General features: G+C 52.9%; 1 protein-coding gene across 3 annotated transcripts; it reads left to right on the plus strand.

The window, feature by feature from the left end:
* The first annotated feature begins 594 nt into the window (after window positions 1-594).
* On the plus strand, window positions 595-11167 carry ALAD (aminolevulinate dehydratase). Of its 3 annotated transcripts, XM_012529652.3 has the most exons (13): window positions 595-733; window positions 5388-5438; window positions 6122-6312; window positions 7188-7238; window positions 7700-7796; window positions 8175-8310; window positions 8427-8510; window positions 8611-8699; window positions 9230-9285; window positions 9373-9460; window positions 9553-9639; window positions 9930-10059; window positions 11009-11167. In XM_012529652.3, the coding sequence occupies exons 3-13, from the start codon at window positions 6200-6202 to the stop codon at window positions 11068-11070; spliced, it is 993 nt and encodes a 330-aa protein (XP_012385106.1). In that variant the 5' UTR covers window positions 595-733; window positions 5388-5438; window positions 6122-6199; the 3' UTR covers window positions 11071-11167. The 3 variants fall into 3 exon arrangements, with proteins under 3 accessions (XP_012385106.1, XP_004470176.1, XP_058158500.1); XM_004470119.4 differs by lacking the exon at window positions 5388-5438 and having other exon boundaries at window positions 621-733; XM_058302517.2 differs by lacking the exon at window positions 5388-5438 and having other exon boundaries at window positions 636-729.
* Window positions 11168-11861: the final 694 nt, after the last annotated feature.

Raw genomic sequence — 11861 nt, forward strand, 5'->3', positions numbered from 1 at the left:
ATTGAGAGGTGACCGTTAAGGGGTGTGGACTTTTTCTTTTTGGAGTAATGAAATTCTAAAATTTCTTGTGGTGATGAATATACAACACTGATTATATTAAATGCCATTGATTGTACACTTTGGATAGAATATGGTATGTGACCATATCACAATAACACTGCTTTAGGGAAAAAAATTGGAAGGCAGTCTGGTGTAGAACTCAACTTTAAAATGCTTAGTCCGCAAAAAATGGACTGAGCTATTATGTTAGGCATTATGGTGTTGTTTTAATGTCCTTAACTATCCAAATATTCTTTCAAACAATTAACAAGCGCCAAGACTGCGTTAGACCGGAAGAAGAGGACCCTTAAGTAAACTTCAAAGCTGTAACTGCCTCCGAGGCGGGCTCACACTAGGGACCCTCGCGCGCTGTTCCTGCGTCCCCCACGTGTGCTGCCTCCCTGCTTTTCCCCGCCCCAGCGCTAGCCACTGCTTGGGAGGGGCGGGCTCTGCATCCCCCGGCACACTCGATTGGCCAGGCTCCGAGCTCGACGTGCGTGGGCGGGGCCGCGGCCGGAGCTGACCAGCCCGCGGGGGAAGTGCCCTCGGGGGCGTGGCCTGCACGCGGAAGGGGGCGGGTTGTGGGAGGGGGAGCTGTTTCCGAGTGAGCGCCCCGCCCCCACGTGTGCCCCGGGAACCTAGAGCCGGCGACTGTGCTGGCGGGAGGAGCGGCTCGGAGCCCTGAGAGAGGCAGGTGAGCGGGAACCGGGCTCAGGGAGATGGCGGGCGTGGAGGGAAGCCCCGGAGTGATAGGGGATCCGCGGCACCAAGAGCTCCGCTCCTCCAGATTGTGCTCAGCGGCTTACGCGCATGCGGTGCAACCGGGGACGGAGTCCTGGAGGGACCCCAGTTTGGACTCTTAGATTGCCCTGCTCCAGCCGGAGGCAGGGGATCCGGGCTCCGCATCTATTCTTGGGGGATTCAGCCCCTCAGAGACCGCCGAGGCGGTCTCTACCAATGCCAGCCCCCAGGGATGGCGGAGGGACGTAGCAACAATAACAGCCGCTTTGTGCTAGACAAGTAGTGCGTTACATGTATTGGCCCATTTACTCATTACAACAGCACATTGAGGTCGGTTCAAGTCTCCATTTACCAGATGAGGAAACTGAGGTCACGCAGCTGGAAAGTGACAGAATCAGGCTTAGAGTCCACAGTCTTATCAGACTCCAAAGCTCTCACACATAGCCATCAAACTGCTGGCAGCAGCCAAGTTCAGAGTCACAGTTGTACCTTCCCTCTCTACTCCCACTTAACCAGAGCTTCCACGAGGCCAGCAATGCTCGTAAGAAGCTTTGGAATCTGTCCTTAAAACATCAAGGTGGCACTGGCCAACGTTCAGGAGTGGGTGGCTACAGACGTGAATTCTAGCCCCAGATCTGCCACTGACCCACTCTGTGATCTTGGGTCAGTGTCTGTCCTTCTCTGAGCACAGTTTCACTCTCATTTCGATGAGGGTTTTATAATCAGCATTATTTAAAGAGCCTCTTAGCCAAGATGTTCTAGGAGTCTGTGGCACTGGTAAATTCTTGCAGTTTCCAGACAGCTAAACTCAGGAGGGTTGGGATTCAAAGCCCAAAACAAGGCTTAGGTCTCATTCTTCTCTTTAATCCATAGTAGGTATTCAGAAAATGGGGTCAAATAAACAGGCAGCCATTAGGTTCCTTCCCAGAAATGCCTGACAGCTGCTACCCTGGCCCTGTTGGAACTTTGGATTTCTCAGCCCCAGCTGCCTTCTGCCTCCCTAGCCCTCCTGACTACCTCCTCCCTGCCGGTGGCAGAGCCTGCCAGAGCTGGCAGCAGCTCCCAACTCAAGGTGCCAAGACCACAGCCTCTGGAATCCTCAGCTGATTCTAGATAACAAAGGGGGATGGAGAGGATTCAGGCGGTGCAGCACTTTGTCAGCCCCTCCTGACAGGCGCTCACAAGGAGCAACTTAGGTTAACCCCAGGTTGAGGATATCACCTTCTAGCCTTCACAATCAATGTGAAAAGCTACTTAGCCTTAGTGTCTCCCTTTCCAGGAAGTCATCTCTGCCTCTCAGAGACACGGGTCCTCCCCAGCCCCTGGCTCACTGCTCTACTCTAGCATCTGAGCAGCCATTGTTTCTCCTCCACCACTACACAGCTGGAGGCAGGGACCCCGCCTCAGGCATCTCAAAAGACCTTACAGCTTGTGCAAGGGTTTGAGTGAATGTGCTCTCTTCTGGGTGTGGTGCAGAGGTACAGCTTGGTGCTGGCAAGTTGGGAGTTCCACTCCTAAAAATAATAAAAATAGCCACAGTTGATCATGTGCCAGGCACTTTTGCCTCATCGCTATCTCTAATCTTCTCCATGACTTTGCAAGTTTGATAGTATCATGCCAATTTTACAGAACACAAAATGAGAACTCTGAAAGGTCAATGACCTTGCCGAAAGTCACACAGCAGAGCACAGACCAGAATCTGGGTTTGTTTGCCTCTGAAACTTGCGCTGCCCCACACTGCTTTCCAGCTAAGCTAAGCAGTTCTGCGTGGTTGGTTGAGGGTTGGTGCTGGCACCAGCTTGGCTTGCTCCTGTCTTCAGTGTGGTGCCAGAGGATTTAACCTGTGGTTTGCAAGCTCCTGTGATTTGGGAGAAATGCCCTCCCAGTGTGTGAAAGCCTCCCACACTTTTAAGGACTTTTCACAAGGCAAAACCTAGCCTGGATTTGACTCTGCAAATGGATCAACTATGGATAAGGGGGTGTTTTTCTACTCCCCAGATACTTGTGAAGCACCCGCTGTAACTATTTGTAGTATAGGGGACAGGGCACTGGCCAAGAGGCCAAGAGACCCGGGGCCAAGTCCTAGCTCTGTGCTTGACTCACTGTGGGGTCTTTATCAATTCCTGTCCCTTCTCTGTACCCCATTTCCCATATAAAAAGTAAGGGATTAAGCAGGGTTGGCAATTTTCAACTTTCTATTTTTTCAGTACTGATGCCTATTTCTCAAATCAAATCTCTCCCTGAACTCTAAAATAAAAAACCAATAAAAGTGAAAGTGGCCTAGTTGAGTCTCCCCCTCACCACTCTCACCTTCCTTCTGCATCCCCCCTGCTCCCCCCTCCCCCCAGGTCTGTCTTCTTAAAGTGCTATTTGACGGCCCTCCTCCTAGAGAGCAGCCCTGCCCTGTTGCTTCTGATAAGCTGAAGGCAGTTGCTCCCTCAACCTCCTAAAGCACGGAGGAGTGGAGGCCAGTGGAATGCAATTTTGGATTCCAGAAGCCAGGGATCTGTCACATAGCTTGTTTCTGGGAAGTGAACTGGGGATACATAGACCTAGCTTCAAAATCTGACTTGATCCTCCAGAGTGACATTGAGCAAGTCACTTAACTTCTCTGAGTCTCAGTATCCTTATCACTAAAAGTCGGGACAATTCTCTGTAATTAAGGTATTGTACATAAAGTGCCTAGTCCAATGCCCAGCACATAATATGCATGCACTCAGTATTTCTCTCTGTTGTTCCCTTCTCTCCAGCCCCCAATGTAGAGACAGTCCAGGCAGAGCAAGGTGGTGATAAAACCATGCACTTAAAGTCTAGAGCAGGTTCAAGTTCTGGCTCAGTCACTAACTAGCTGTGTGGCTTTGGGAAAGAGGCTTAACGCCCTGAGTTGAGCTAACTAACCCCTGGCAGGCCTGAGAGGAGAGTCTTATACAAGACGGGCACTCAGACCCTCGAGTCTGCTAAATTTATTGCTCATATGAGGAGGGGGGACTCTCCTTAGGGAGGCCTGGCCTGTCCCTGTATCAGGTGGTGAGGCAGGCCCAGGGGTGCGGTGGTAGGGTGGGTCTCTGAGTGGCTCCTGATAAACCCAAACTGTCAAGGAGGAGGACCCGATAAAGTGGGCCCTCAAGCTGTTGGAAGGGAGCTAAAAGGTCCTGGGAAACTGTGGGGAGACAGGCAGCATCAGTGTTCTAAAAGACCCCCTCCCTGCCTACGAGTGGACACACCAGGTTTTAGTCCTGCTCTTTAGTCTCTAACTCACCCCTTGACTTTGGCTAAGCTCCTGCCCCATTCTGGGCCTTGGGGTCCCCGTTTGTACAAGGAGAGATTAGACTTGAGCCTATCAGCTCCCGCATTCTGTGGTGTTTTTTTTTTTTACCCACTTGACTACTGGAAGTCCCTCAGGAACCTCCAAAAGGATGTGTCTAAAATAGAGATCTCCACCTCCTCTCCAAGCCCAGCTCCCCACCCCCTCTTCCTGCCCTGTCCCTGTCTCCACTGCCCACTGGTCAGGCAGTCTCAGCGCATCCGCCCCATAACTCCGTCTTGGCGACCTTACCGTGGCCCTTCCTTCTCCGCCCCACTCGCCCCCGCAGATTCCATGCCCCTCTGCTTCCCGTCTGTTCTGCTCAAGCTACACGATTTATCTTCCTAAAGCCAGGCTTTGATCAGGCCACTCCCCATCCCCTGCTCAGAAAACGTCCATGTCCTCATTCTGGCATTCAGGCCTCTGCAGCCTGGCGTCCCCACCAGCCCTCGTCCCCTCCCCATTCTCCTCTCCTCCGTCCTTTACTCCACACACACACGCACACACACGCACACACGTGCCTCTATGGTCTCTTCATGCCCTCGGGACCGCCGTAGCCGTAGCCATGCCTCCTTCCCACCTTTGCCCCTTTCTTCCCTTCCTGAGGGAAAGCTCTCCCCTCTCCCTCTGCCAGGCCAAATCAAGTTCAAGCCCCTGTCTTCTCCCGGCAGGCCTCTTCAGGCCTCCTGGCTCACAGTGAACCCATGTTTCGTTTATAGTCAGGGTCCTCCCCTCTGATGAGCACACAGCAAGCCCTTCCTCCCAGGACTGTTGTGCAGACTCGATGAGAAATCCTGTGTGAAAGTGCCCAGCGGGACCGGCTCCTGGTAGATGCTCCAGGAACAGATGTCGAAGGCTTCCTTCATCAGACATCACTCATTTGGCCTTTGGGGCACATTGTCTAGTCCTTCATGTCAGTAAACATTTACAGTGCACCAGGCTTAGGGCAGAGTGCTGTGGGGGAGGCAAAAAGGATAACCCTGGACACTGCCCTGCAGAAGCTCCGTCCACTGGGATTAGCTCAGTCCGTGAAGAACACTTACTAAACGAGATTGTGATCTGGGCCTGAAGAGAAGCCTTAGCCAGGGAGGGGAGATGCTGGTAGGATTTGGGGGTGGGGAGGTTGTGGGGGGGAGCATGAGCCTTCTAGGTCAAGGGCACAAGTGAGCCAAGCAAGAAGGTGGCCAAGTGTTTGTGGGCCAGCAGCAGGCTTCCTGGGCTGGCAGAGACGGATTTGGTGGCCAGGCTGGGGGTGGCGGGGAAGGCCTGCTCACTCTCGTGCCCTGCACTGTTTGACCCTTAGTGCTGTCGTGACTAACAAGAAGTCCAGCTACCAAGGTGTACCTCTTTAGAGGTAGGATTTCAGGGGATTTTTCTCCCTCTTTATTTTTTATAAGGATAAACTATATATAACAAAGTTTGCCGTTTTAACCTTTTTATAGGAATACAGTTCAGTGGCATTAATTGTGTTCCAGTGTTGTACAGCCATCACCTTTATCTATGTCCAACATGTTTCATCACCCCAAACAGAAACTCTGGACTCGTTAAGCAAGAGCAATTTTTCTTTGCTTGTCTATAATTTTCTAAAATTTCTGCCTTAAATACGGACGTTTTTGATAGAATAAGCAAAGTTTAAATGTTGGCTAGGTCAGTGCTTCTTTAACTGTCTCAGGGGAAAGACTAGTTTTGTTTTGTTTTCTATTCCCAAGCCATCACAGATTGACTCTTTAATAAAATATAGTAAAATAAATTACTAGGAAAATGTTATTTAAAGAAAAAGAAATAGGCAGTCCTACAAAATAGCCCAAATTCTGTATGATTAGAGTCAACAGACCCAAAATTACTTTGCCGAGTGGCTGTGGAAGCTCCTAAAGGCTTATGTTCATTTCTGCTCAGCTCTCGGTGGACCTCATGTGTTGGGGGGCTGCACTCTCAGTAGCCCCTGGTCAGGGGAGGTGGGGCTCTGGGAGGGCTGGGGCTGGGGTCCTCTCCTGGGGTCAGGGGACATATCTCACATGCCTCCCATGGTCACCACAGGGCTGAGCGCGCAGCAAACGCCCCAGGAGTTCTCGAGCTCAGCTAGCTGACTGCCCAGTACCTCCCTGGGGCCACACCATGCAGCCACAGTCTGTCCTGCATAGCGGCTACTTCCACCCACTGCTTCGGACCTGGCAGGCAGCCGCCACCACCCTCCGGGCTTCCAACCTCATCTACCCCATCTTTGTCACGTGAGTCCCCAGGAATGGGCCAGAACTCTGCCGGGGTGGGCCGGGTGTCAGCATTGCAGAGTGCTGTCACCTTGGACCTCCAGTGGCCCTTCTGCTGGGCTAAAGATAGCCGCCCTAGGAACAAAATAAACCTTGAGAAGAACTCACTCTTCCCATCTGGAAAATGGGAACAACGACCTGGCCTGCCGTCCTGAGTTTTTGCCATAAGATGAGAGCTGAGGAGGTTCTTTGTTGGTTGTAAAGTGCCATGTGCGTGTAAGGTACAATTGTGATTAGTACTAATAGCCAGGGCTGACATTTATCACATAGGTCTGTGTACCAGGTACTATGCCAAGCACCTACATTGATTATCTCATTCAGTCCTGACAGCATCATGACAGCTCCCCGAGGCTAGGGATTTTTCTCTGCTTCATTTATTGCCTTATCACCAGAGCCTAGAACAGTGTCAGGCACATAGGATGAATGCTCCATAAGTGTTTGTTGAATGAATGAATCCACCCAAGATACAGATGAGGAACTGAGGCTCAGAGAGGTGACACCACTTGGCCGAGGTCACCTGGTCAGTAAACGACAGAGCTGGGCTAGGATGTAAGGGCCATCTGACTGCAGAGTCCAAGTTCTCAGCCACCCAACCCCCTGCTGAGGCTACTGTTTTCTTAGCACAGCTGCTCTTGTTGTCTCTGTTAATCTTGTTCCTATTATTATTTCAGGCCCTGGGTTTGGCCAGGCAGGGGAGCCAGACACTGGCTCCCGCCTTCCTCCTACCAGCTCCACTTCCATGTTCCTTCCCACGCCCCCACCCCCAGCCCAATCACCCCCTCACCCTCCAGCCTTCCCACAGCTACCAATTTATAGCCCACCCCCCACTCTTGCAGGGATGTTCCTGATGACATCCAGCCTATTGCCAGCCTCCCAGGAGTGGCCAGGTAGGAGACATGCGGGGAGAGCAAGGGGATGGTGGGAGGGAGAGATTTCACAGGTAGAGGTGCCAGGAGGTACAAGCAGACCCAGTGGAGGGAAGATTCAGTTCAGTAGAGAGAAGAGTTTTCTCAAATTCAAAACTGTTGCACAATAGAAGAGGCAGCCTCAGAAAATAATGAGCTGCCCATCACCAAAGGCATGATAGCAGAGGCGAGGTGCTGGCTGGATGGACCTATTGCAAAGGGCATCTGAACTTCAGATGGAAGTTCCAAGAGAATCTTGGAGGGGCCTGCCACAGCTGAATTCTAGAGCTCTGCTACTATGGGCCTTGGTTTCCCCATTTGTTTGGTGGATATTTTCCCTTCCTTGCCCTGGACCCTGGGACCTGAGCCCTTGTCTTTCTACGTGCCACTTAATAAGCTGGGGACCTGCCTGACTTCAGCCCCCTTGCACCACCTCCACCCAGGTATGGGGTGAACCGGCTAGAAGAGATGCTCAGGCCCCTGGTAGAAGAGGGCCTGTGCTGCGTCCTGATCTTTGGTGTCCCCACCCGAGTTCCCAAGGTGAGGAATTGGAGAAAGGGACTGGGGGGTGGAGGGATGTTGAACGAGGGTGGGCTGAGGTTCTGTTCTGCCCACATCCTCACTGAGGCCTGATGCAGGCCCTGGGACCACAGATGAAGGGACATGGTCCCTGCCTTTAAGATGCACTCTTGCAGGGTCTGGCATCTGGGGGACCACAACACCCCCTGGCAAGTCACGTCCCCTCTCTGGGGCTCCATAGCTCCCTGTGCAAAATATGAGGGGCCTCGCCTCACCCAGGGCCTATGGTGGCGACAAAAACAGAGGGTGGGGCTGCGCTCTGATGGCTGGCGGGCTGTCCCAGCTGCTTTCCTGGAGCTTTCCTGTTAACAGACGCACTGCGTGGTCCCCCACCCCTAGGACGAGCGGGGCTCTGCGGCTGACTCCGAGGACTCCCCGGCTATTGAGGCGATCCGCCTGCTGCGGAAGACCTTCCCCAGCCTCCTGGTGGCCTGCGATGTCTGCCTGTGTCCCTACACCTCACATGGGCACTGTGGTGAGCAGCCCCTCCCTCCAGCCCTGCTGCCACTCGCCAGGCACGTGCCCCCTTCTCCTCAGCGCGGGGCTGGGCCTGGGCCCTGGCCTCCCCAAACCCGGCCATCTGTCCCGCAGGGCTCCTGAGTGAGAACGGGGCATTCCAGGCCAAGGAGAGCCGCCAGCGGCTGGCAGAGGTGGCACTGGCCTATGCCAAGGCAGGTGAGTGAGCCACCCATAGGGATGGACACCTCTGGATCAGGGAGGTGGCAGAGTGGACAAGAGGGTTCCAGAGTTCTGAAGGCCATCCTCTGCCCCTCAGGATGTCAGGTGGTGGCCCCGTCGGACATGATGGACGGACGTGTGGAAGCCATCAAGGAGGCCCTGATGGCCCATGAACTTGGCAACAGGGTACCAGGCAGGGAGTACAGGGGAGGGCATGGGCAATAATGAAAGAACCTAGACTAGCTCTGTCCACCATATCTGCCAAGAATAGCAAAACTGGGGAGGGACTGTACCTCAAATGGTTGAGCGCCTGCTTCCCATATACAAGGTCCCTGATTCAATCCCCAGTACCTCCCAAAAAATAAACGAAAAACAGCTCTCATTGGTGAACAGATGTAGCTCAGTGGTTGAGCACCTGCTTCCCAGGTACAAGATCCTGGGTTCAATCCCCAGTATCTCCTAAAAAAAAAAAAAGAGCGGAACTAAAGACAGCACTGGGCATTGGGACCCATCTCAACCTCTGCACATCAGGCAGAAGAAATCAGAGCTCCAAAGGACTTGTCTGGTGGCTTGGTGGGGTTGGGACAAGAACACAGGCACTCTCCTACCCAGCCTAGGTCCTTTCTCTCCCCACCACATCACTCTTGGACTTTGGAAAGGGCTGGCTGAGCCTGCACCCCCCCCCCCCCCCCCCCCCCCGCATTGTCTCCCCACAGGTGTCGGTGATGAGCTATAGCGCCAAGTTTGCCTCCTGCTTCTACGGTCCTTTTCGGTGAGTGGGGATGGGCAGGGGTCTACTGTGAAAGCCCTGGCCTGTTAGCCCAAAGCTGAAGCCCAGCCTCTCCACTCCGCTTCCCAGGGATGCAGCTCAGTCAAGCCCAGCTTTCGGAGACCGCCGCTGCTACCAGCTGCCCCCAGGAGCACGAGGCCTGGCTCTCCGAGCGGTGGTGAGTGGCTGGGGATTGGGTCCCACCCAGCCTGTCTCCCTCCCTCTCTTTCTCCTCCCTGGAACTGCCCACACTACACCCCCGCCCCTTAGGACCGGGATGTGCGGGAAGGAGCGGACATGCTCATGGTGAAGCCGGGGATGCCCTACCTGGACATTGTGCGGGAGGTGAAGGACAAGGTGAGCACAGAGCCAAGGCAGGAGGGAGCTCAGGGAGGCCAGAGGGTTTTTCCAGATCTGAGTCTTTAGATGGAGGGAGCTCAGGGTTGGAAGGGCTGTGTCCCTGACCCACACTGGGCTTTCCCCATGCAGGGCTTACAGGGGATTAAGAGTTTAAGAGGGCCAGGTAGCCAGAGGGAAAGCTTAGAGCGTAGAGCTCATGGTAGTCGCAGATTGGCAGAGAGGAAGGGACACTAGAGCTTGCCCGCCCTCCACGTCAACCCTCTCTGCACTTCGCTTCTTCTTTGCAGCACCCTGAGCTCCCCCTCGCCGTGTACCACGTTTCTGGAGAGTTTGCCATGCTGTGGCATGGAGCCCAGGCCGGGGCGTTTAATCTCAAGGCTGCAGTACTGGAGGCCATGACTGCCTTCCGCAGAGCAGGTAAGCAGGTAGGGGGCGGGGTTTTTGACCTGTGCCCTGGGGACGATTGGCACTTTGCCCAGGTAAGGAAATGAAGTCTGAGGCTGAAGTCCTAAGCCCAGAAATACCAGTTAGCTAAAGAGACACCGATTGAGGACGGGACGGGGAGCTGCAGAACAGTGAAGAAAGCAGAGTTCTCTCTCACCTTTTTGCTTGTGAGACCTTGGGCAAGCCATGACTCTGATCCTCAGTGTCCTTGTCCATACACTCGGGATAAAGATTCCAGGTGCATGGTAGTCATGAAGATTAAACGAGATAGTGTATATAATTGGCTTGTGCTTATCACTCCCTAAATGGAGCTGGTTTTGTTAGGATTGCACAAAAGCGTAGGAAGAGAACTTATTACTCATCTGTTTTCCCTACCATCCTGTTTTTCTTTTTTTAATAGTCTTTATTTTTTAGAGCAGTGGTGTGTTCACAGAAAAATTACGCAAAAAGTAGAGTTCCCGCATACCCCCAACACATGCAGTTTTCTCTATTGATATTTTGCCTTCGTGTGGTCCATTTGTTGTAATTGATGAATCATTATTACTAGAATTATATTCTTAACTAAAGTCCATAGTTTATATTAGAGTTCACTCTTGGCGGTGGACAGTTTTATGGGTGTTTTGTTTTGTTTTCATTTTTATTGTGGTAACGTACATACAACAAAACGTTTCCATTTTTAACCATGCATTTTATACATGGGGAAACTGAGGCCCAGAAAGAGAGAAGGACTCGCTCATTGCCGCACAGCTTACACAGCTAGAACTGGCCGGAGCTGGGCTTGGTCTTACATGGTGACACCCGTGGGCTGTGCCTCTTCATGAGAGCCGAGGCCCTTTCTCCCTCCATGGCCCTTGTCTCCCAGAAGGTGCACCCAGAGCCCATGTCCTACTTCTCCCTGCTTCCTGCTTTTCTCCCATCACAGGTGCCGACATCATCATCACCTACTACACACCTCAGCTGTTGCAGTGGCTAAAAGAGGAGTGATGCAGAGAGTGTGCACGACCCAAGAACTAGAACTTAAAACTATCCCCAGGGCCTTGGAGAAGTGAAAGCCAAAGTAAATGCTGCTTTTGGAACTGCCCATGTACCCTCTTCCTGCTCACATGCTTGCAGGTCTCCACAGCCTCGGGTGGTTTCTGCCAACATGCTGAATCCTACCCCTCACAGCCACATCCTCACCCCAAGCTTCCCACCCCTCCCCTGGGTCAGTCCTGAGACGCACCTCTGCCCCTCAGCGCCTTCCACTGGTGTGACTTTGGCTTGACAGCCAGGAGTTACAGTCACAGGTGAGGTGGGGTCTGGAGAGGGGCTTGGAGCATTCGGGGGAAGAGGAGAGCAGTTGAACCCTTAGAAGCCCTGCAAAGCCCGGGCCTCTGGTAGCAGAACTGGGCACTGGGACTGAGGCCTGGATTGGCATCCAGGTTTCGAGTTGAGATTTGCTGCAATTCCACTGGAAGGTGTTTCCGGCATAGGCCAGTGGTTCCAAGCTGCCTCAGCTCTGATCTCCTCTAAACCATAAACCCAGAGAAGAATTACTCATTAACAAAGCAGAAACATTGCCTGAGGATCAAAATTCAGAAGCAAAGAGAGAATTCCTGACTGTTGGTGGTGCTGCCACTAAAAGCTTTTTATTCACAAGGACTCTTCAGGCCCTCTGCTCTGTGCCCAGGCACAGTGCTGGGTACTGGGGATACAGCAGGACAGACCCCAGTTCCACCCTTCATAGAACTTATACACAGAGGATAGGGAAGACAGACAGCAAGGAAACAGACAAA

Source organism: Dasypus novemcinctus, chromosome 8 (genome assembly GCF_030445035.2).
Source record: "Dasypus novemcinctus isolate mDasNov1 chromosome 8, mDasNov1.1.hap2, whole genome shotgun sequence".
Lineage (NCBI taxonomy): Eukaryota > Metazoa > Chordata > Mammalia > Cingulata > Dasypodidae > Dasypus > Dasypus novemcinctus.